Consider the following 24758-nt stretch of genomic DNA (forward strand, 5'->3'; position numbering starts at 1 on the left):
GTTAATTAAAATATTTCTATACCCAGTGAAAAGCCTGGGTTTTTTTCAGTTTGCAAACACAACTCCAATATGTATTCATTTAAGAAAAAATGTTTTTCCAGCTGAACACAGTGCAGGTACACGCAGAAGCTTAGATGCTTCAGAAGTTAGATGGGCTTGTAGAAACTAACGATTTTTATACTTTGAATTAAAATAGCAATGAGATTAGTAGCATTAAAGATTTGCAATGCTATATGCGTGTGCGTACACGTATATATACACACATGTATATACACTGTATATCTATCATATACATGCGTCAGAGTATGTATACAAACCTGTGCATGTGCACATATATCTATGTTTAATAAAGAAATACATTTACATAGGCTTTAATTAGAAGATTATATTATTTCCCCCCCCCCAGGGAATTAATTTTGGTGCCAGTTTCTAGCAGGAAACCTAGCTTACTGATATTGACTTTGAACCTGCTCTCTTCACTCAGGCCAGGCTTCCAGTAGGACAAGGTCTGACATTGGTTAGACTGGAACAGGAGGGGGAGCTCTCACTGCACCAGCCAGGAAAGGGGAGGACGAGGTACCCAAGCCAAGGAAAAGAGGGGGAGCGACCGCCAGCTGCTGTGAGGAGCAGGTGAGATGGGCCCTTGCTCTGCTCCACTTACTGTGGTCCCTTCACCAAAGTGGAGAACTGGGCTTCTCCAGCCCTTCCTCATGTCAGTAACAACAACAACAACAAAAGGTTTGGCTCAGGTGATAAGCAATTCCAGGTTATATCCATGGCTTGCAGCAAAGGAAGCGCCACTTGCAAGGCTCCTGGTTTGAAAGCACGTTTGTATTCCCAGCCTGATGCAGCACCGTGCTTGCTAGCTACAAGACAGGCACTAAACTGGTAAGGTCGTGTTTGTTGAAGGCAGTGAGTTCCAAAATGCTGCCCAGAAAAAAATGTGGAAACTGCTATTATTTTTACACAGTGAATACTAAAAAGAAAAAGGAAAGGAAGAAAAAGGAAGGGATGGATCGTGGTTGTTATGTGAACTAGCTCCCTCAGTGCGATGGGACAAGGGCAACTTACTTTCTGTCCTGGTTTTTGAGGGTTTGGGTTTTTCCTGTCGTAGAACGTCCTGGTAGAGGAGGAGGCTGGCTGTGCAGGAGTCAAGGAGCTGTCGTTCCCCTGTCCCTCACAGCCCCTGCCTGTGCTGTAGGTGTGGAGCAGAGGGGTGTCTGCTGAGCTGGGCCAGTCCCACCTTGTTCCGGGAGCAGATCCTCACTACTTAATCCATTTCCCTTTCCAGGTTTCTCAGGACAGTGCAGCAAGAGACTACCCCTTGCTTGAAGCGAGGCCGTAGTCAAGCCTCTCTGAAATTTTTGTGTTTGCTCACTTGTAATCAGCTGAAGCTATTCTGATATGCTCAAATGTGCTGTTACATTTCCCTTAAGAAATAACGTGAGGATCAAGAGATTCCAGTATTAACCTCTTTTCCCCCTAAAAAAAGAGCCATCTCTCCTTGAGTCTGGTAAAATCTCTGCTTTCTCCCAAAGCTTCTGCAGAGGTAAAGTCCATCATTTTGCCTGCACTATCTCATCATAGTGCTTTATAAACTCAACTTGGGGTGGACAAAGGCTGCAGGAACAGCCTCCCTCCAACTTCTGTCTGAGGCACCAGTCAAAGCAGGTGGCTCCTTAGAGCTGCATTTCTGACCTCCACGTCAGAATGGTGAAAGCAAGTCTGAGACACCAGCAGTTCAGTGACAGCATCCCGAGATCTGCATCAGCCAGAGCTCTGGGATGACTTTTGTGTTCCCCAGTTTCATCCCTTGGCAGTTTGTGCCAGGGCAAGGTAAGCTTTGCAGTAGGTGAGGTTATCAGGGAGAACTTCATCCAGAAGAGTAAGGCTCCTTCAAGCAGAGTTTGGTTTGAGTACTCAGAAGGTCAGCGTGGCAAGTTCCCCGTAAAAGCTGGACTTTGATGTTGGCAGCCAAAACAGATTCAGAAGTTTTGGGAACACTTTTTTTTCTTCTTCTTAATTATATGAAATACAGGAGACCTGTGAATAGGGTATTTTTAGATTGCACATTCAAATATACCATATCATAGTATGACAGCAAATTAAAATTCTTATCAATTTTTTTTTTTTTAAATGTACTGTAACTCATAGTGGAAAGTTTGATAAAGAGCAGTATGCTGCTCTGCACAGAAATTCTGCTCTTGCGACTAAGTTAAACATCACTGGTTGCTCTCATTTAGATGAACCCTTTTGGAAGTTCTTTTTTTAAAGCTAGCGGATTGGACTTCTAATTTTAACTCTTATGGTTTATAATTAGAAACATTTCCAAACTTGTTTACAAACACCTGCACTTGACAGTGTGTGTCTGCAATTTTAGAACGACCAGCTTGTCACTTCCAGTGGGGATTGAGAGGGCATCTGAGTTCTTTGTGTTTGTACAGTTAGTTTCAGGACACTGGAACAAAAGTGCATTTTTTTAAAATAAGGTTACAAATACGTGATGTTTTGCGAGGGGGTTGCATGCACCTAATCAGCAAATAGGTCTTATTGACTAGTTGTGGATTATTTCAAAGTCAGGATTGCTAGTTAGTGGTCATTTGGAACAAGACTCAAACTGGCACCCAAAGGAGAAATTCCAGGAACTAATTTTAGCAGTTTGGTCTCTCAATTGGAGAAGATGGTTTACAGGTTTTCTGTATTTATCTCGTCTTCATATATACTACTTTCTTGACAGCTGTCCTTCAAAAGTTATTCACAAAGAGTTTAAAATTACTTTTGAATAAACTGTTGAGTTGTTTCTTTCATACGAAGTTAGAAGTAAGTTGCTGAACGTACAGTGAAGCAGCAGAGCATGGTTCCCCTCAAGCGTGAGTGGTATGAGTGTGTTACACAAGTCTGTATGCAACTTGTTTGCAATAGGGTGAATATCATACTATGTTACTCATTGGTCAAGTATATAATCACATTAGAGGTAATCAGAATACTCCATTAAAAAAAAAAAAAAAAAATCCTTTGGCTCCTCGTTATGCTCTTTACACCTGATTTTTAGCTGCATCACATAGGTTAACAATGTTGCTTATCAATTTCTAGTATGATAGAGATTATCCTCGCTAAAAATTGATGCTGCGTGGGAGGGTGGCAGGAAGAACCCTCCAAATATGCGTCAAGGGTATGGCTGAACCAGAAGTAGTCAAAGCAGACTTAAGCAGTAGTGGCATAAGGTGTCCTATTGATTGCTTTATGCTCTTGTTGTTACTAATTGGTATGAAAAACTCCAGTTAATTAGACCAGCCTGTTTGGCTGTTATGTCCTCTACTGGAAACCATGGTCAACCTTAGAGAAACTCCAATATAGGTGAGGATAAGGAGGCGACGGAGCAAAATGGGTTTTATTTTCTGCTGTTTTGTTGTCCAAAAAAGCACGGACTTGGATCCAGGTGAGGAATCCATGTTAATGTCAAAAGATCATGTCCTCAGAGGTGCTTACTCTCTATCAATTTCACTGAGAGTTGATGTAAGTGGAATTAGGCACCTAAATCCCTTTGTGTATGCATGTTCTTTGAAGTTAAACCTGTAGTCCGCAGCCTGTATCTTGTGCTTGACCCCTCTGCAGCGCACACAGCATATACTCCCTGGGGGGCTCTTCCAAAGCAATTGCTTATAAGTAAACAAACAGATAATTAAATAAAGCTTTTGGAGTACAACATGCAGGTCTGAAGAATTAGTTTTATCCATCTGTAAAACAGCTGTGCCTCATAGCTGTATTTCTGAATTTCTTTAAGGCAATATGATTTTAACAAGCATTCACTTTCTACGGCAAACAGGCATTTTTTTTTTTAAATTTGCTTTTTAAACAAGTAGCCTAGCCAAAATTATGATGTTATGTAGATAGTCCACAGCATAATCTCTTAGCAAGTATGGCTTCAATTAATAAATTGTGTTGCAAGCACATTAGGCTGTTACCATCTTTGAAAATATCTTCAAACACATTTTACAAGTTCCAGCGTTGTCAGGGTCCCAGTTGATCAGAGTTAGAAATACCTGACATTTTAGAAATTGCTCATGATTCAAATATGACCATAGAAATTAGACTCAAGTGGAATTTAATACCACTTCTCGCTTAACTAGAAACTTCTATTTTATTGTGAATTCTATCTGGAGATAGCACTTTCCCAACTGATATACTGAGGGAAATGTCGGTTCATGCCAGTGTTATCAGTTTTCCTCTATTTTTGTTTGCCTGTGTCAGCTCTGTGCCCACTTTCCTAAGTGTTAATATGTAGAAATGTTTCCAAAAGGTTAGGGGAGGCTCAAAAGCAAGAACTATGCAAGTGTGGAAAGATCCACCTATCCAGCAGAGCCTCAAAAACAGGCAAAAACCTCTTTGATGTCAGATGTCTCGACTGACCGTGAAGTTAGTGACAAGCTTGCTCAGATGTATGTGATAAGAAAGGAACACCACTATGGAGTATTTGTGTAGTTATCTAACCTGCGTTAAGCCTGACTGATTCTTTGGTGTGAATCTTTGGGTGGAGTGTGTGGTGTACGCATGAAGCGATCCGTCGGGATAATCTGCCTGGCTCCTGTAGGGAAGAACATGGAAAAATCTCTCTTTTGATGCATTTAAAGGGATATTGTCTTCCTCAGAAAGTGGTAATTAAGATTAATGGAGGAGTCGTGGAAAGAAGGAAAAAGGGCTTCAGAGTTCTGCTTTGGTTCTTTGCACAATAACTCTCACTTCAGGTAAAATTGTTACTCCTTGCAAAGAATCCCATGGCATGATTGAATTGTTTGAGCCACAGCATGCACAGTATACCAGCATGATTTAAGAATTGAAATCATATCCAGGTAGCTGGGCATATAAAGGTATATCACATACCGTCATATACCATGAGAGGGGAAGTTCTGGGAGGCAATGTCTGGTTGTGGTTAGAAATCAGCCGTGGATGTAAGGTGACTGCTTGTATATTGCCAAAGGGAGTTAATGTAGGTTCCCAACCCATGAAGTCCCAGCATCGAAGTTACGGCCGCATCCCCAGGGCTGGAACACTGCAAATCCCTAAGATGCAGATCCTTTCCCTGCTTCTCGCATGGTACATAGCTATAAACCAGTTTTTAAAAGTTCCTAAATAGGAGTAAAACATGCATTTTCCATAGAAGTAATGAAGAGGACTGTGATTATTACTATGGCCTATTGCAAATTACCTATAGCTTAAATTTTTGCAGTTGCTTATTACTGGTGCATATGTTTTATATGAGCAGCTGTTTGATATTTCTGAAGTAATCCTGTGCCATAAAAATATGTGGTTTTCCTTCTTAACGAAACTGTTACATGGCAGTTGTACCCCAACTGAAGGGACCTAGAGCAAATGTGTAGGAAGTGAAACTGCTTCAGGATAGCCTGCCTTGGTTTAGGGGACAGTTAATGATAAATTCATTTTTGTGACCTGTCTGCCAAGTATTTGTACACTAATTAGGTCCTATTTTGAGGGCAGAGCATGTGAGCTTGTGAGAAACCCCTTGTACAGGATGGGAAGGGCAAGGGGATTTTTGTCCCTAGTGAGTGCAAAGCCCATCTTCTTTACATAGCATCACATAAACGTGTGCATTATTTCTAAGTAGCGAATGAATCCCTTGGCTCATATGGAGGCACTTCTTAAATTGGCTCACGGGAGTAGCTGTAGCTGGCTAAGGTGTTCAAGAGTAGAGCACTGGGGAAGAAACTGAACTGACTCAAAGCACAGTCATAGTTTTTAACTTTATATAATGTCTTTCGCAATGTAGTAGAAAATTACCTTCATGACTAGTGGCAGGACCTGTTGTATAAGTAATCCAGCCATGGTGCTGGTTGGTATCTCGCTTTTCACTTGAACCTCTCTGCGATGCAGGTCTTGGAGGAGTGAGTGCCTGGTGCAGTCTCTACCTGGCTCCTTGGTAAGTCATTCGAGTCTATCTTTCTGTACAGTCTCTTTCCAAACTGCTGAGCAAAAATAAGGAAATTTTTCATAAAGTGCTTTAAAAGGGATCTGCTAATCAATTTTTCTTATTATTTTATGCCCTGTGATTTTTACACCACCCCCACCAGCTGGTTAATCATGCAAAAGCTGAACACTTCATTAGCCAGAACATGTTTGCCCATGGGCATTTCTGTAGTAAATTAGTTCTTTCTATTTATACAGGTAAGTCATGGCCAAAAGTCTTTAAGGTGCCAAAGGTAAGGGTTCGAATTAATTCTTTTTCTGAGTTTTCAAGAGAACTAGGTTTAACTTTGTGCACTGTTGATTTGAAATTAATTTTGAATTCAAGATAACATGGATAAAAGAGCATTCTCAGGCTGTTCTGAAATACATTGCATCTTTCTAGATCTCAAATCTAGCCTTTGTAGTACCACCTGCCTTAAAAAAAAGCCAACAAAAACACATGTGTGCACCCACTTGTGTGTGTGTGTGTGTATACGTGTACACAGTATCTACATCTACATGCAGAGACTCTGCTTGTTCGAGTGGCATGTGGCATATTGACCAGTATTTTTCCTTTCTTACTCCATGCCTTTTAAACTATTAATTGAAAATATGTGGTTTGTAGATGCTTTTTTCCCTCAAATCAAATGGTGCCCTCTGAAAGCATAGTTTAGCTCGACAATGAATTTAGCTTTCAGGCTTTGGCCATTGCAATATTGTTTGAATGCCACCATTTCCTGCAATCAATGTAATTTTATATCTACTTGGAATAGAAAGCCAAGATGGTGATTGCCTTAATTTAACTCAGTGTTGTATTCATTAAGGAGCTGATCCCGAATTCCTTTCAGATCAAAGTCTGTCTTGATTTCAGTGGAACCTTTTGGTGCACAAGGTGTGCGGTAGCCTTCTAAAATGTTGTCATTGTGACTAGTGAATAAAAACTAAATGTGTTGCTAAATTTAGGCTGTTGCTCATGTCAGCTTCCTTTTCTAAATGACGGTAAGTGCATTCCATAAATAGTATGCCTCTTATGTTGTCATATCTCTTTGGCTTGCTTTGCAGTATTTTACAGGATATTTGCAAATGAATTTTGTGTTCAGTAGGCAGGGGATGAAAATAACACTACTCATTGGGACTCCATTAACCCGCAGCTAATGAGGAACCATTTCAAGGGCTGGATGAGTGTAATTCAGATTAGCCTGCGTGCCAGGCTGCTCTGCTCCCGCTCAGGCTTGTGCCGTGCCATGCTCTTGCTGCGGTCTGGAGGGACAGAGCCCGGTGCGGCACAGCTGGCACTCCGGCACGGACTTTTGTCAGTTGAGTTTTCTGTGCTTCAGTTCCCCTTTTGGAAGGTAGGAGAGAAGAGTGAGTGAGTGTGTGTGTGTGTGCATGCACGCGCGTAGATAGGTAACAGTGATCTTGACCTCCATAGTCAAGTGTTTTGAGATGTAATGAAATACTCTACAAACGCTATACTTGTGCTCGCTGGTTGATAGCATTGTTAGTTGTAGAAAAGGGTACTACATGATGACAGTAAAGGTGGTCCAGACTGGCCCTTAATTAATTTTATTTTCAAAATCTATATTAGTGACTGTCATGAGGGCACCTGGGCACTTTACATCAATAAAATAATCAATTTAAAAAATGTGTAGACCAGAACTCTGTGTTCACTAACAAAACTCCTGTTCCCCGTTACAACTAAAGGTCAGTCCAAGGCTGGCCAAGCAAGCAGGACTCACATTTCTGCACCCTGGCGCTTGCCAGGCGCGGCTCTGGCGGAACACCACTGGCAGTGGCTTCCAGGTGCCCGTGGTCCCTGCAAAGAACGTCTTGCTGCTGGCCAGTGACTTGTTAACCCCTGGCAAGTCTCAAATTGGTTTCAGAACCGATGGAAAAGGTGGAGAAAGACTAGTTCGGAGGCCAGTCCCAATTAAAAATGCGACTTTACCAGTTGTGAGCAGCCCACTGAAGTGCAGGAAACAGGGACTCGGTGGGGCTGTGCTGCTGGAGGGTGAGGGGGGGAGAGCGAGCGAGCGCTCCTTCTGAAGAACAGACCAGAGGTCTCTTAGCTGAAGAAACTTTATTGATGATAAATTTTACATTATGCAAGCTTAGCAAATTCTCTAGGAATATAATGCTTCCCAGTTTTTTCTTAACATGTGTTAATATTTTATGATACCTGTGCATTAAAGGCCAGTTCCTACAATGTTTAAGTGAGTTTGGGCTGCTAAATTGCCTTTATGGACTTTTAAAAAAACACCACTGGTCACTGTGGATTAGCTAAATTCCCAATCTTGCTTAACAAGCTGATGATATAAAATCAGCTTGTTTCTGTTTTTCATGCATTAAGAGAACATATGTAATCAAATTAAATGTTGTTGCAAAGCTGCATTTTATTTATTTGTATTAGTACATTTGGGGCAATAATCCCACTTTAATACATATCTAATTGTGCAAACACCACTGAAACTAGGAGTTCCTGGACACCGATGTAATTTTTTAAATGTGAAATGACAATATATTTTGATGTCTTGAAATCCAATTGAACTCAAGCTGAGCTTAAAAATCCAAGATCTGATTCAGGAGAATTCAGTCCCATCTGGCTGGTGGGTAGCAGGTGTGCTCTGTGTGTGTGTGTGTAAGGGAGGGAGGTGATTGCAGGGAGTGAAACGTTTCTCTTTTCCTGTAAAGCTTTAATTCCAGTTTAATGCTGTGGTCAGAGGCTCTCTGCAGTTTAAGTTCTTGAGTAATTACCAACATCTATTGTTGGTCTCCATGTCTGGACAACATAATGGTGATGGTGAATGGCAGAAGCAAGTAAGTGTACAGCATTATGAAGAAACATGTTTTCTAATTCTTAAGGTTTTGATTTAGTTTCTGATTATACCCAAGACTCTTTGTATGGGAGAGTGCGTTTTTACAAACTGATGCATAAGTGATCCTTGAAGACCGAATGAGAAGGGTTTCATTGCGGTGTTTGGTATTGAGGTCTTTTTGAGAGTTGTTGCATGTTCCTACAGCAACATAGAGAAGGTTTGTTTCATCTATTTATTTTTATAAAAGCAAAGAAAATGTATTATGCAATTTCTGTTTTCAGCAGATAATAGACATGTTCTACATTTCTGTATTACTGTGATTATAATGAAGGAGGTTTTTTAGTCTTTAAAATCTATTGGATCTTCAAGCAACTCTACTGGTCCCACTTTATACCTTGCAACCTTTAGAAACTTGTCCCAGCCATTCTTGTCTTCCTCTTTCTGCTTCCCTTTCTTCATCTTTTGATCAGATAGTGCCAGTTACTCTCTGCCTCTGCCTGGGAGCTTTTTACTTAGGAGGCTTAAGAAACCTGCTCTTCGTTGACTTTTGGCATTAGCTACCAAGTCACCTCCCTTTTATGCTCCTCTCAACTCTTCCTCTTCCAATTTTTAAATATTTCCTGTTACTTTTATTTGTCTTCACTGCTATATAACTTTGTGGTGGAAAGTTTTTCGGCACATGGGGTTTTTATGGGAGTTGGCACACAAAGCACTGCTTGCTTAACAAAATAAGTAAGCAAGCAGCATACTTCTTTTCTAGTTTTTAACTTCACGCTACTACAGTAGATGACACAGTATTTCACAGGGTTTTTCATGGTGAACTGACTTCATTTCTAACGTAGAGTGGAGCTGGTGCTGTGTTGCCAAGGGAAGTCCATCTGGTTTGACAAACAAAATGATAAGCATTTCTCTGGACATCCCTGCAAAGATCTCCCTTTTATTTGTTTGCTTTATGAAGTTAAATGGAAGAGGTCACCCCCTTTGACAAAGCAAATTCTTTTTTTCTAGCAATAGGGCTTTGCATGAAAACATTTTTTATTAAGCAAGTCATCCATACTGCACCGTAGGCTGTTAGAGTGTAACAGTATGTTACAGTCTGCAAAGTTAATGCAGTTAATATTCAACTGAACTTTTGGGGGGTTGCTAATCCCTTAGGCGGGCTTAGCAGAAAGGGCAAACATATTTATAGCACTTTGAATCAGACTGCAGTGAACAAGTAAGAGTATGTGTTATACCATGCAAATGTTATACAATTTCAGGAAAGCTCAGTGCATAATCATCTTTTAATAGTACTTAAGTTGGTGAAATATCTTGTCTGTAAGCAACAGAGTTGTTGGTTCAGTGGACAACAGGTCTGTTAAAATGAGACTCTGTGAAAGGTCTTGAGACTCCTGTTCTGGTGATAAATTCTGTAAGTTCTGAACAGATTTATGGGCTGTTTAATTAGGAGCTAACTGTATTCTTTAAGCTCTGTCATTTGTATTATTCCCTAATAGGATTTCATTGGACTTTGTCACATATCTGACTATGACAGAGTGTGTGCAGGGTAGTCAGTAGCCTATTCCATATAGACCACAGTCTCTTACTATCTTTGTAGAAGTAAAAAGGTCATTCCTGAGTGATCTTTCCTCTGGAGTGGAAGTGTGACACTGGGTAGAGTTTGCTTTGGTTAGAGCCGTGGGCACAGTAAGAGTTAAGTCACGATTTGTGGGAAGTTCATAGAGAAACTGAAGTGCTCAGACTGAGAATGTCCAACAAGGAGGGTCACGTTTCTGTGAGACAGAAACTCTCCATATTTATGTCACGGACAAAACTTGCATTGAGTGTAAGGTTAAATGGAAAAGTACATGAAGGCCCTGTAATGCTACCAACCCATCAGGAGCCAGAGAGAAAGAAATTACGATCTTTTTGATTTTGTAGAATTTGATTGTGCAGATTTTTTAGTCTAATAAACAAGAGGTCCATCAACTAGTAGTCAACAAAAAGTCATTTGGGTGTTTTTTATTTTATTTTGAAAGAGAGATTGCTACAATTGCTAACAGCTGTAGTCTGTATGGTAGATTTTTAAGGTGAACTTCCGGTGCCATACAAACACAGAATACAGGCCTGGCAAAGTGGCCGTTCTATTCTAATTAACATTTTTAATACATTTTACATTTTGGCTATTTCTTCCATTTTTTTCTAGATATTAAATATTGGAATGAGTGACTCCAACATGGAACTTGACCTTAAAGGGGGCTCGGGTGCCTGAATTTCTGCATGTACTCAAGTAATTTATTGATTTGCTACTTCACCTGCACCCATTCTCTTCCTTTTCCTTTTGTTCTTTGTGGACCACATTGGCCATTCATGGGCCTTCAGCAAAAAAAGTCCTACAAAATAATTGATGTGTGAGAATTGTTAGGAAAAATGGAAATATGTTGATTTTCATGTCTTTCTATTTATTATATTTTCACTTAAAAATAAAATGACTGAATACCAGAGTAAGTTAAAATTTTGTGTTGGAGTTGTTTATATCTGAAGTAGCAGAAAATAACTAGTTTATTATATGCAAAATTTCAAATTCCAGAATATATTAAAATATTAGCTCAAAGGTCAAAAGCCTCTGCCAAGGAAGGAAGGAAATTAGAAGGGAATTTGGACTAATCAGGTTAAGACCGAGTAGGTCTATAACGGGTGCACAGGGTTGATGTGGCTGATGCTGATGGGGGTTTCTTTGGTTCCTCATCCTGAATGTCCCCAGCTTGCCATTGGGTCAGCCTCCATGCAAATCATCAGCAAGATTCAACCTTATGCCTCGACATCTGTAATGAGACTCTGTAACATTTCTGTCATTTTATTAAACAGTAAATACAGACATCCATAGTAAATGCCTAACTTCACAGAGTATGCTGGTGAAGGTGTGCTGGATCTTAGCTACACATCCTGCAGCCATCTTGGAGCTTAGAAATAAACGAAACCATCCAGAGTTTTATTGGGAAAACAAAGAGTTAACACTCTGGTGATGTTAACTGTGATAAAAGGGGGGTGTGTATGTGTGTGTGTGTGTGTGTGTGTGTGTTACTGTGCTGTACTCTATACATTTATGAGCTCTTTTTATAGTAGCATTCCCAGCAGCATTCCCAGGAGCAGTCCAGGTCCAATCAGGACTGGTATGCCATTGTGCGAGGTGTTGTTCTAATTCATGTGTAAATGTGGAGTGGTTGCTGCCCTGAGGATATTACAGTGAAATTACAAACAAGATAAAAAATAGTAGGAGGTGTGGAGGAGAAGGAGGGCAGCTGCAGTGAGGTGCACTTGCCTCGTCGGGGTTGTGCTATGTACAGCCTGATACCAAATTTATTTGTAAGTCTGCTGCCTTCAAAACAATTAGCCTCATTGTCTTTCGTTTGTGTCTTAGTTATTTAAACAGAAATGTAGAAAGTACGAAGTGAATCGCTCCTGAGATCCTTCTAGCCTCCTGTTCTGTCTCTAGAAATGACCAGCCCCAGGCGCCTCAAGGAAGGTTCTAAGAGCCTCATAATGGGCAGACATGGGATAATCTTCTCTCTACACGTTCTCATCCTAATCTTTCATTATTAGGGATTAATTTAAGCTTTGAAGCATGAGGTTTAAAAAGAAATATGTTTGTTGTTCCCCCTTCTTCACCATCAACCTTGTTTAAAGTATGAAATATGCTCCCAATCCTGTGATCTGAGCTGTTCTCAGGGTAATCCTACCTGCTCCTTGGTGTGCTGACCAAATTTGCCGCTTGGGAACTACCGTGGTGGTTTTGCTTCCTCTGGTGCCAGAAGGCACTGGTAGATCCTTTTCCGCAGGGAGGTGGGCAAAGGCAGAAGCACGTTGAGCAGTTACGGCCTGGGTGTTCCCGTGTCGCTGTATGTCAAAAGCTGTGGTGCTGCGGCTGGATCTCGCCCCTTTCTTTTAATATTTTAGTAGCTGATTTGCGGTAAAGCACAATAGGAAATAACCATAAATAAATCTGGGAACCTTTGTATTAATTTCTTTCGCTAGCTGTGTACATATGAGCAGCTTGCCATTTGCATATGTGAATCTTGTCATAACAATTTCGGGAAGTGATTTGTTAATAATCAAGTTCTCAGAACAGCTCTAAATCAGTAATTGATGTAGGTCTGGATAAAGCAAGCCTTCCGCCTGCCTATTTTGTGGAGCATTTTTGGCAAGTTCCAAGCTAGCGTGAAAACTAGCCATCAGAATAAAATTTAGGACAGCTGGGATGCTTTGCAGTGAAGACTTTTGGCTCCACAGTTCAAATAATCACAATAGCAGCTCAATTTAGCCTTTGGCTGGATAGGTTTGGCAGGGCACAATGAAAAATAATTATTTCATGGCCTGCTTATTTGTCCCTTAACAAATAAACTCTCTGACCTATGCAGGCTTATGTAAATATGCTGCCGTATGTGGGGTTGTAGAACACTGTCATGTCCCCATTTGGAAAAATGGTTTATTTCACCCTCATGTTACAAACTTTTTTTTAGAGTCCTGTTTGGGAAGCAAAGAAAGGGATAGGAGGTATCGGATACTGAAGCCCAGACAGCCGGGCACAGAGTCTAAAAAGCCATCTAACAGTCGTCTTTCTGAAAACACGTCCATTAGTATGCAGTGTTTTCACTGCTGTAATAATAAGAGCAATCATGATACGAACAAGTCCGTCTCTTCACAGCCTTCCCACGCGGGATGGAGAATGACAGCTCCTAAAGCATTTGGATATTTGCCTGAATGTATGCTGCTTAGCTAACCACAGTTCAACTTGCTCTCCATCTTATGCCTTCCTGGATATCCTTCTCAATTGTTTCAGTGACAGCTTAAAATGTGAGACTTGGAGGGGGGAGATAAAAGCTGAGCGAAAGGCTTTTTGTGTGTGTATTTAAGGGGAAGTTTTATTACACTTGATGATGGAGAGACGTGCCACACTATTTTCTGTTCCTACGATTTAAGTATTTGCACTTTCTGTTGTACTGGGAGCAGCCAATCCATAACGTTGTCTTTCTGTTTCCCACTCTGGAGGGGAAAAATACACAGAAGAATACAGATTGATGGTTTTGTCTTCTGACACCACCATTTTGGTTCTGAAACAGTAAAAGAAAGCCTTTTTCCCAATGATCCGAAAGATCTCTCTAGAACATCTGCCTTTACACACTCATGCACATACACACACACACGTGCACGCACCCATGCACAGGCTCTTGCTAAGGTGGCTATGATCTGTTTTTAATAGTGGCACTTCTTCTCAAAAGTGTCATTTAAAAAAACATCAGCAGTCATGTCATGCATCGGGATGAATTTCTAAATGTAAATGAGATTCTCTCAGTAATTTATTTACATTTGTTTTCAGCACAACAAATGAGACATCACGTAGCTTCATAATTTCCCATGACCGAGTCACCAGCATGAGGTGTGTAATTTACCCTGATTTAAGATGCTTATCTAAAGGTTCTTGCAACAATACCTGGTGGGCTTTTTTCACACTACTTTTTGCTGGCTTTTAACCCATCTACTTCACCTCCTTCTCTGTTTTTCAGTTGGAAAAGAATTATAAATGTGTCTGCTTCTTGAGGCCTTTTTGCAGTAGCGCTGAGAGGGATGGCTTCGTTGCCTTGTTTTTTGTATATTATTTTCACTGCCATTTCCTTCTCATTTTGTAAAAATCATGGGAGGCTTCTAGAACATATCTTGTTTTAGAATCTGATCATGCGGGAAGGAAATGCTGATTGTGGACATTTCTGATGGAAAAATGTTCGTCCAGACTTAAAGCATGAATGGAAAGCATCCTGCAGTCATTGGGTCTCCCCTTTTCTCAGCTGAAATACTAAATCTTAGGCCTGGTCTTTGCTCTGCTACTGACTTCAAGTTTCTGATCTGCCTGTGGCTGAAGTGATACTTAACATCGAGAGGAGATGTGAATGCCAGTTTTCAAATAATGTGGACACAGTCATGTACTACAAAACTCATTTATTTTAAGCCTGTAGTTAGAACATTTAGATGTCTAACTACTTGCTTGAGTATTTCAGGTAGGTAGATGATTAAAGGTGCAATGTACCATGCATACAATTTTGTACCTCTTATCTTGCAGTCTCAGTTAAGGCTTGACTAAAAATCAGGGCAATAGCTTTTGCTATTTTACAGGGTAACAACACAGGAGAACTGTGAGACTTGATGAAAGTTACTGGTAGTTCAGCAGCAGTACAAAATGCTCTGCTATGTAATTATGCTGTGGCAGTAGTTTAGGATGTTATTGTGCAAAAACACTGTACATCTTTATGGAGGTCTGCAGGGTTAACTGTATGTGGGTGTTCTTTTCCTCACTGAGAGGAAGCACGACATTTCTTTGTGTTCATTCCCAAAGCAAAGTTCAATGTCTTCCTTTAAACTGCATAAGCAGATTCCAAAAAGAATAGATTTTGACTGTTTTTTAATGTGCCTTGTACTTATTAGGACCCAGTTCAGATTTAAGTTTTGGCCTGCTGGCCATTTCCTTAACGTTGCATGGTTCTAGCACCAAATTATGCTGATGGCCTGTCTATCACCAAATTATTTACAGAACTGCAGTTAAGTTACAGAAATCTTCCAGACAAGCAGTGCTCTGGGCAAATTATTTCATCAAAGTTATTTTCCATGGTGTACTTAAGCAAAAGCTTACAGGAACAACATGAATCTTTTTTTGGTATGTGATTATGCATATGTGGTAACAGCCCCCTTTTTAGAAATAGCTAGCTTTCTACCTGGGAAAACAGAAGGAAACCCTGATATGAAAATTAGCGATCTCTGTGTTTTCCTCAGTTTGCAGCGGAAGTTTTATGTTATGGAAGTGCAGGACTCAGGCCAGCAGTAGGATGGCCATTTCTGCACACTGTCAACTCGTTCAAGGTCTTGGGACTTTTTTTTTCCCATAGACTTAACAACTGCACACCTCTGCGCACTTGTAAAAATCAGGTACTGCACGAGCCCATCAGCTGGCTTTACTAGTTCTTTGTCACATCCATAGAATCATAGAATCATCTAGGTTGGAAAAGACCTTTAAGATCATCTAGTCCAACCATTAACCTACACTACCAAGCCCACTCTAGACTAATCAAGGGTAGACCAGACTAAACCATATCCCGAAGTGCCACATCTACCCGTTTTTTAAACGCCTCCAGGGATGGTGACTCCACCACCTCTCTGGGCAGCCTGTTCCAATGCCTGACCACCCTTTCCGTAAAGAAATTTTTCCTAATTTCCAGCCTAAACCTCCCCTGGCGCAGCTTGAGCCCATTTCCTCTTGTCCTATCGCTAGCTACTTGGGAGAAGAGACCAACACCCACCTCACTACAACCTCCTTTCAGGTAGTTGTAGAGAGCGATAAGGTCTCCCCTCAGCCTCCTCTTCTCCAGGCTAAACAACCCCAGTTCCCTCAGCCGCTCCTCATAAGACTTGTTCTCCAGACAAGTATCCAGGCCCAGTGGTCACTGTCCACTTTTACAGGGAAGTACATTTGCGTATCTGAAGGCAGTATAGGCTTTTACTGTGTTACCCCCATCCAGCAAGATTTGAGCTGCTGTATGATTATGAAACGTACGCAGAGGATATAAATCCTAAAAGCAGCCCTAACTCCCTATTATAATTGGCATCCTTTCAAACTCTATTCCAGAGTTTAGAAATATAGTCAGGGTAGAACATCTATATTTGGATTTATATGTAATGGTCATACCTACTGGTTCACTTGGAAAAACGTTGGCATAGATCACTATTTAAGGACTCTGGATGCAGTGTTTATGTTTAGCTCAGTGTTTTTTATCACTGTGTATTTTCTTTTAGTATTCTATTTTAATGTTTGCACTGTGAGACAAGAATGCCTTCCCAGCCTCTGCACGGTTGTGCGCTTTTTGTTTAATGAATATAGAAATTCAGGTTTTAAAATGACTCCCATGCATAAATTCTACTGGAGAAACAGGTGCTTAAAAATCTGTGTTTTCCAGACCTCTCTCCATCCATATCTTTAGGATAATACTCAACCACGTGTAGGTGGCAGACTCGAATGGGACATCTGCACTCGCGGCCCGGATGTTGAAAACCTCACGTGTGTGAGGAAGGGCAGCAGGCTCAGAAACACGTGAGAGCTAAAGGTCTTTGCAAACTGAACATCCGATTGAGCCTAATTTCTCTCTGGCCTTGGGCTGTGTTTGTTGTTACGTGAGGACTGCACAGACCTGGGGAACCCACTCTGCAGCTCAGCTGCGTGGGCTCAATCCAGGCACGTGAGAGGTGGGACTGAAATAGCTGGAGTTTCGTTGTATTGTTTGAGGAGTATTTTTTTTTAGTGGCAGGATGCGAGTGTATGTGAAAGTTGGATCTCTTTTACTCATGATCCTTAGTGAATGCAAGTCTGATTAAGAGCCCCCTTAATTTAGAAATGCTCTTGAAGACGGAAAGATACTTAAAGCTGGCTTTGTCAACAAAATGGAGGAGCTATGCTCTTGGGGCCATTAACAGCGGTGCCAAGATGGCCGCCGCTGCACAAATACTGGGAATTAAGTTTCTAAAAAACCCAAGAAGCTCCAAATTGTATATCTCACAAGTTCTTTACTCCCCCAGTTGCAATCCATATCTCACTTATTGCTAGAGTCAACAGTCTAATAGTAACAAAAAATACAACCTTTCATCATCTATTGATTTTCAGTCTTTAAAAACTGACAATAAGCTATTTTTTGTCCAATTTCTCAATAAATGGGAACATGTATTGGTTTTTCAGTTTTATTGTATTACATTAGAATATATTTTACTGCATACAGTTGGTAATGTAGCATCAGGAGACATGTTTACGTTCAGCAAGTAACTTTTGAAACTGCATAGCTCAACTGAGATATGTAAACAAATTTGTAATACTAGTTTAATTTAGATTACAATGCAGAATACTCAGGCTTGAGCTCATTTTTCTATTTATTCCATTATGATCCTCTAACTAATGGAGGAGAATTGCCATAAATATAATTACAGTAGAACATCAGTAAAGGTGAACACCTACTTTCTTCCCTATCTGAGGGAGAGGGAGGAATTTTGTAGTTAGGTAAGCATCGCAATATTTTTGTGGTGATTCTAGGTTTACTGCCTAGAAATCCGCCACAGACAATGTCGTACAGGTTGGGCAAGTCATAAATTCTGTCTATGTGATACTGTGTGTCAAACGATGTGGCGTGAACATCTTCTTTCTCAGTGACCTCTGTGACCTGCTCTCTCCTTTTGAAAAAGAAGACAAACTGCAATATGATTTAGCTGTGGTAGACCTTGGGATGGGGATCCTGAGTTGCCTCCCCACTGCCACCTGCCTTCATGGTGGAAGGTTAGCTGGTGGGTTTTTTCCTTTCCAGAACCTGTCAAGAGACACTGAAGATCAACAGTTGCCTCTTGCTTACTCTTGTGATGAGAAATGGCAATTTGATGACATTTTTATCCCTGCTGTAGAAGCAGTTTAAGCTTTTTTTTTTTTTTTTTTAATTAAGAAGCAGTTAATTTTTCTTCTGGTGGCATTCAGCCCCAGAGCCAAAGACAGTAAGGTCTCAGTTGTTTCCATCCTACCGCCAGAAAACCTGAGGTGGAGGTGCCACTGCTGAAGTGGGGACGCACAAAACAACCTCTGCTTTAAACCAGCTGTGCCACTGTACCTCCAGTACTGGCCTTTGCAGAACCAATAGGTTCTTCTGCTTCAAGGCTATCAAAGTGATCATCCTGGCAGGCTCCTCAGCTGAAAAATTTCACCTAGGTCATGAAACATTTTCCTGTAGACTATGAACACAGAGATAGTTCTGGCTTACATTTCATAACCATTGTGCAGTAAGGAGAGAGAGAACCATTTGGGCAGAAGGCTTCATTTTTAGTGAATTGGGTGCGATTCTGCAAGGCAGGGGCTCTTGCTCTTAAGCTGCTGTGGATCTTGCCGTCATCTCTGCCTCACAGGATCTGACACACAAGGAGTTAATAGATATCCAATGACCAAAGCCATTTATATTTCTCTTTATATACAGAAATGAAGTGGAGCATGTAAAATTGGAAAGCAGAACCAAACCTGAAATTCTCTAACTTTATGACTAGTGTGTGTGTGTTATTTTCCCATGTTCTTTAATTACATTCTGTTCTGGAGGGGGGAGAGGGGGGATGCTAATCTGGTGCACCAACTGGGGGAAAACCAAACTGTTTTACAGCGGGAGTCTAGATGACAGCACACAGCAAATGCAAAATTTGACATTCATATGAAAGTGAGCTAAGCAAGACCAATAGAAGAGAGCCAAAATGACTGCAGCAAGAGGAATACAAATGGTTTAGGGAAAATTTATTGAAATACTACAGCCAACCTTTAAGGTGGTGGTGATACAATGTAGATTTTGTAGGGCAGCACCGAGAGAGATAGCTGTCATAAAGGGGATGCATGATTGGATTCAGGTTCATAAGAAGCTAGGTTTAGAAGAGGATTGCCCTTTCCTCTTTGAACATACAATATAGTGGGGTGCGTCTCATTGTGCTGAATGGAATGATGCTATTTTCAGGACTGCTATTTGCTGTGCTTGCTAATGAATTTCCAAGGGGTGTTTGAGCCTGGATATTTACTGTAGAATTGCTTACAGTCAGTTGGGAGAGGTGTGACTGAATGTGAAGCTTAGTTCTGTGTACATACAATCCTGCTCTCTGTGATTCTGCCTCAAGTTGTATATGCAGTATCAGTCTGCAATAGTAAATAATTTGTAGGAGTCCAGCTGTGACTTAAGGCTCCTCTACAAACAGCATCCAGGGTGCAAAGTCATGTGATACCCTTTTTCTTCTCTCACTGGTTAAAATAGCCTTTAAGAAACTATTCCCACTTCCAGTCAAAACCTTAAAGCCAATGAACTGGGTGGGCGTTTTTGCTGGGGTATAGTAAAAACGGTCTCTGCCCTGTTCTCTGGTTCTCATGTCGTCTTCATCCCCTTGGTTGACAGCTGGATCACAGCACACTGCTGTGCTCTCATGCACCATGGGGGCTGAGTTTCTGTGCAGAAGTGAATGTCTTTGCTAAACAGCTTGACTTAGCAGCACTATACGCTTGCAAGGTGTAACTATTGAATTAAAGGGTGAGTGGACTATTTAAAAACGGAATTCCCAGTGCATTCTAGTGTCATGTTTGAAAGGCAACAGAGTCTGACCTAAAGGTATTGTGTGTAAACAGAGGTTTAGGCACAGGTCTTACCTTGTCTTTCCACTCTTCCCTCCCCCCTTCATGTTCATTAGCCTACGATTCAAATGACAGTGGCAAGTTTTGTCTTGGTGGATAGCATGTTCCAAAGGACCTAAGTTCTTCTCTGGGAGGAAGACCAGGGCAACTATGATTCGTGCCAATTTAACACCTTTGAGTGGTATGTGAGGGCATCTCTCCTGCTCCCCAGCAGCGCTAACCTGTGAGTTGAATAATCATGGAGCCAGTGGGGCAGTATGTCTTATACATCTCTGCACAAGCTGTGACTGGTGTGGATCCTTGGCATGATATTGAGGGTGAAATGAACTCTTGTGTGCTTGGATGTGTCGATTATGAGCAGATCATCACTTGATGTTGTTATCACATTCTGGGCAGTTTACCTCTATCCCCAGGAACAGTTGTAACAGTGAGCTTTAATCTGGGTTCCAATTTTAAAACCAACTTTTATGTGAACCCTTAGAAAAATTGTGCTTTGAAAAAGAAAAGTGAAAGGTGGAATGAGAGTATATAGAATAATCAGGATGCTTTTTTCTCTTTGGTAGATGCTAGGAAAGAAAAGGAACATACTATGGATCCTATCCTCTTGCTCATTGTTTTTTGATCCAGCCCATCACACACACTGGTCTCAACACCTTCAATCATTTCCTATCAGCTCTGTCGCTCAGAGGCCAGACTTCACTCCCATACCTTTTAGCACCACACTGGCTCAGGGCATTCCCTCGTGCATCCTCTACAATTGCTACTTCTTACCACTCTCAGCTGGAGAAAGCACACTGCATTTGGGCATCCAAGCCCAACATCACGCTTAAGCCATACAAAGGCCACTTGAGATCATTTACATTTTTCATTAGCCTTCTAAAGTAGTTGCTCAAAAGGTACAGTGGCTTTCCTAGCTGTTTGAACTCCTTTGGAAGGCTGTCATTTTGGATCACTAGTCCACCAGTGGCCTGTAATTGTTATGCAAAACATTGCACAAACATAACATAACTAATTGCGCAATTAAGATTGCTTTCTCCTCATCATTCCATTCATCATACTCCTCATCCACACCTATAGGCAGCATCTGGCATTAACAAAGGCCCTATTTGTCACATTAATACATCCCCTTTGTAGTGAAAACGCCTTTTGTATATCCCTTTGTTACTTAAGGCTCCTGTCATCGTGTTCAGTAAGCCTAAAAATGGTGTTTAGAAAGCCTTGTAGTGGACATCTCTTTTTCAAATGTTTAATGGGAGTGTAATGCAGTGGTACTCCAGGATACAAACGCAGCAACTCTCAGAGTTCAGAAAAGGGACATAATACAGATCAGCAAAGGATCCCCACTTCTCTTAACAGCGTTGAAGTAATACAGTGTTTTGCTACTTTTTAAAATCCGAGGCAAATAAGGCAGGATAGCTTTTCTTCACAGTGGACATTCAAGGCTATCAGTCCTGCTAGCCTGACATAAGACACATAACCAGTTCATTCTGATAGTCCACACCAAAACCAAGCAACCAAACCTATGTTGAAAAGTGCAGGGAGGTAGCAGGGAAAAGTCCAAGAATTCTGTGAAGTAAAACATGAGAAACTGCCTAGTACCCTTACTGCCAGACCTAGGCAGAAGGTTTTTGTGATTGAAGGTATTGAGGGTGTTTCCGCCACTCATGTCAGGACAGGGTGGAAGCATCTTGGATTGGAAGCCTAAGGAGGTCTGCAGCACCATAATTCTTCGTGGGAAAAGGAAATGATGTAAGTTTCTACTTCTGGAATCTTTCCCCACAACTCTATAAATTTAAAGAAATAAAACACAAACAGAAAATTGATTTCTGAATGACAGTGAATTATTGTCATTAGAGGATATGTAGTTTTGTGTCAAGGGAAAAAAAAACCCCTCCGTGTACTATGTGCTACTTTCTGAAGCATTACTTAATGTACCAGTCATTGCTGGGAACATGGAGTCCTTTTAATGCTAGTCAGGTAATATGTCATTCTCTCTGTAGAAACTCTGTACAGCAGAGACATGAGTTATATACTGATGTAGTTATCAGAAGATCATGTGGTAGCACTAATGTGAGTCACTACAGTGGAGTTTGCCCTGTTTGAAATTTTTACATAATTAAATATAAGTGAGTCATTGTCCAAATTCTGCCAAAGTGCAGAAGTCTTTAATTTAACATACGCAATTCAGCTTGCATATGCCTTCTATAGGATGAGCATCTTTTCCTTTGTACACAGCTCCAGGTTAACTCTGGTCTGGGAGCGTTTCCTTTCGCCATTCAGCGTGCAACGCTCCCATTGAAATCCATGGCAGCTTCGGTAAAAATAGCTGGAACACCCATGCCTTAAATAGACCTCTCTGCTTCATTTTATGTTCTGCTGGTAATTCTTTAAATACACATAGTTAGATCAAAGCAAGTGTATTTTTGTTTCGGTAATAACGAAGGATGTGGCCTACATATCCCAGTGAAATACGTTCAGTTGCCTTCTACGACATCTGTCTCTGTACCAAGGCAAAGACCAGAAAGAGGATTAGAAAGGTAAGGCAGGTTCCTTTAAGGGAAAGCAAGCTGGAGATGCTTACATAAATATTGGACTTTTTTAATGATAAACTTCAAGATGGTGGATGGCTTAGTACTCAGTGGTAGTTAAACCAGATCATTTTACTCAAGATTAAAACTACCCTCCATGCAGTTAGCTACATCATCAACGTTTCTGAACATTTTGCAAATCATTTGGTTTTTGAGGTCTGAAGATGAAGATACCACCTCTGAGTCATTTGGCTGAAGAGGCGGCAGCTTTTTGTTCTTTCTTTTTTTTTTTCCCCTCCCCCTCCCCCTTTTTCTCAGCTGCAAATCTAATTGTTCTCCATCTACTGCTGAAATGTAACAAAAACGTGATTAACCATCACATTCAGAAAGTAGCTTGTAGTTTTGGTGGGCACAGAAGGAAAGAACAGGCATATATGGAAATGTTGGAAAAACGTCTGATTAACTCAGGAGAGAGAGTGAAAATTACTAAGGCTGCTCTGCTAATTTCTGAGTCAACGAGTAGATGCTATTTTTTCTTATTTGTCAACGTCTCCCTTAATAGGGACATTAAATAATGTTTATTACTGTAAATTCTTTCCCAGGAAGGGAAGAGTTGAATTTAAATCCTTTTCAGTTTCACCTGCAAGTTGGTCTGGATGATGTACCAAGTGTTTGATGAACTTGCACTGATTTTCAGATTCGTCGCCAGTTCTACTGTCAGGCAAGTTTTGTATGCATTACTGTTTTACTTCAGATATTTAGCACAAACTGTAAAGGGGATGGCTAGTTCATTTCTTTCGGATTTTCGGCCTCTCTCTACAAGCTCTATACTTGTAATAATACTAGTAATATATGTAGGATCCTGTTCTTGAAAGGTAACCTTTGAGTCTTACGCCCACAAATTTCCTTCTGGGCTGTAAAATGGTGTGCTGCCTTTCTTTGGAGCTCAGAATAGGAAGCTGTGTTACAGGAGAAACTTATGTATTCTATTAAAGAAGTCAGTTGTTCTCCTACAGAAAGACTGCAGCCTTATAGAATCATAGAATCATAGAATCGTTTAGGTTGGAAAAGACCTTTAAGATCATCCAGTCCAACCATTAACCTGCACTACCAAGTCCACACTAAACCAATCAAGGGTAGACTAGACTAAACCATGTCCCGAAGTGCCACATCTGCCCGCTTTTTGAACACTTCCAGGGATGGTGACTCCACCACCTCTCTTATGCAAGAGGGCAGCATGTTTGCTAGCCCATCCAGAGAGTAGCCAGCCAAAGGGGTATATGTTTCAAACACCCTCTGAGAGTCCTGAAAGCTGCCTCAGTAATTTATTGACGTCAGAGATGAGAAATAAATTCCTCCCATAGTCTCTCCTCTCATGCTGCTCAGTTAATACTGCCAGCAAAGGAAGAAGGAAGTTCCCACACCTTCACCTTCACCTGCTGCAGAGAAAGGATTATGCAGGTAAGCAGTCCTGCGTGCCAGGTAAATAAATAATCAGACTCAGGAGCATGTGTTTTTTGACACCGTCAGTACCTACTCCCTATTCCTGTTACATTTAAGTGTTCTACCTTGTTCATGATCTCTGAGCTTGTTCCTGTAACTTCCCTCCCCTCCCCAGTAAAAATCTGTGTTGCAAAAAATAAAGCTGCACTGATGTGCCTGAACAGCAAAGCACAGTGTCCTAAATGATGTAACTCAGGTTTTGGGAGCAGGATAATTGCAGTAGTGTGAGGCTTCTTTTAGAATAATTAGTCTTGCTGAGAACGAGGGTATAAAAGCCTGTGCAGAGCACAGTAATAATGCAGTTACACCATTTCCAGTATTTGTGTGCCCCGCATAGCACTGCAGATCAGAGCAGGCTTGCCCACAATGATGGTCAAGGAATGATTTCATCTTTGCAGCCCTGTGCCAGGACTGTGATACAAAATACGTGGGATTCATTCTAAAGAAAACAGTGGCACTCATCTTCCATACTAAACCAGGAGGCCTTTGAGATCATTAAGAATCATTTTTACAAAGGAGAGGTTTACATTTCCGTTCATGGAGCCAAAGCCTGTTCTCATTCCCTGTTACTGCCTGGCACTTGCCCATCCAGGAGCGAACCCTACTTCAGCTGCATGCACTTGCAGATGTTGGGATTTCCATTTCAAAGTATGAACAATTCTAATATTAAAAAGGCTATTTTCCCAGTGGGAATATGGGTTGCATGAGCTTCTTGACTTTTCTTTTTTGTCTTTTGATCGTATATG

At 41.0% G+C, this 24758-nt stretch overlaps 1 protein-coding gene across 2 annotated transcripts in view; it reads left to right on the forward strand.

Moving 5' to 3' along the window:
* The window catches only part of ESRRG (estrogen related receptor gamma), a 378341-nt gene that overhangs the window by 17639 nt on the left and 335944 nt on the right, over positions 1-24758 (forward strand). Inside the window, exon 2 of one of the 2 annotated variants that reach the window (XM_075707322.1) lies at positions 5891-5936. The exons of the other annotated variant lie outside the window; for it this stretch is intronic. Within the exon in view, the coding sequence (XP_075563437.1) occupies positions 5891-5936 (46 nt within the window). The remainder of the gene's footprint in view (positions 1-5890; positions 5937-24758) is intronic. 2 annotated transcript variants of the gene reach the window in all.

The sequence above is a fragment of the Pelecanus crispus genome, chromosome 3 (assembly GCF_030463565.1).
Source record: "Pelecanus crispus isolate bPelCri1 chromosome 3, bPelCri1.pri, whole genome shotgun sequence".
Taxonomy (NCBI): Eukaryota; Metazoa; Chordata; class Aves; order Pelecaniformes; family Pelecanidae; genus Pelecanus; species Pelecanus crispus.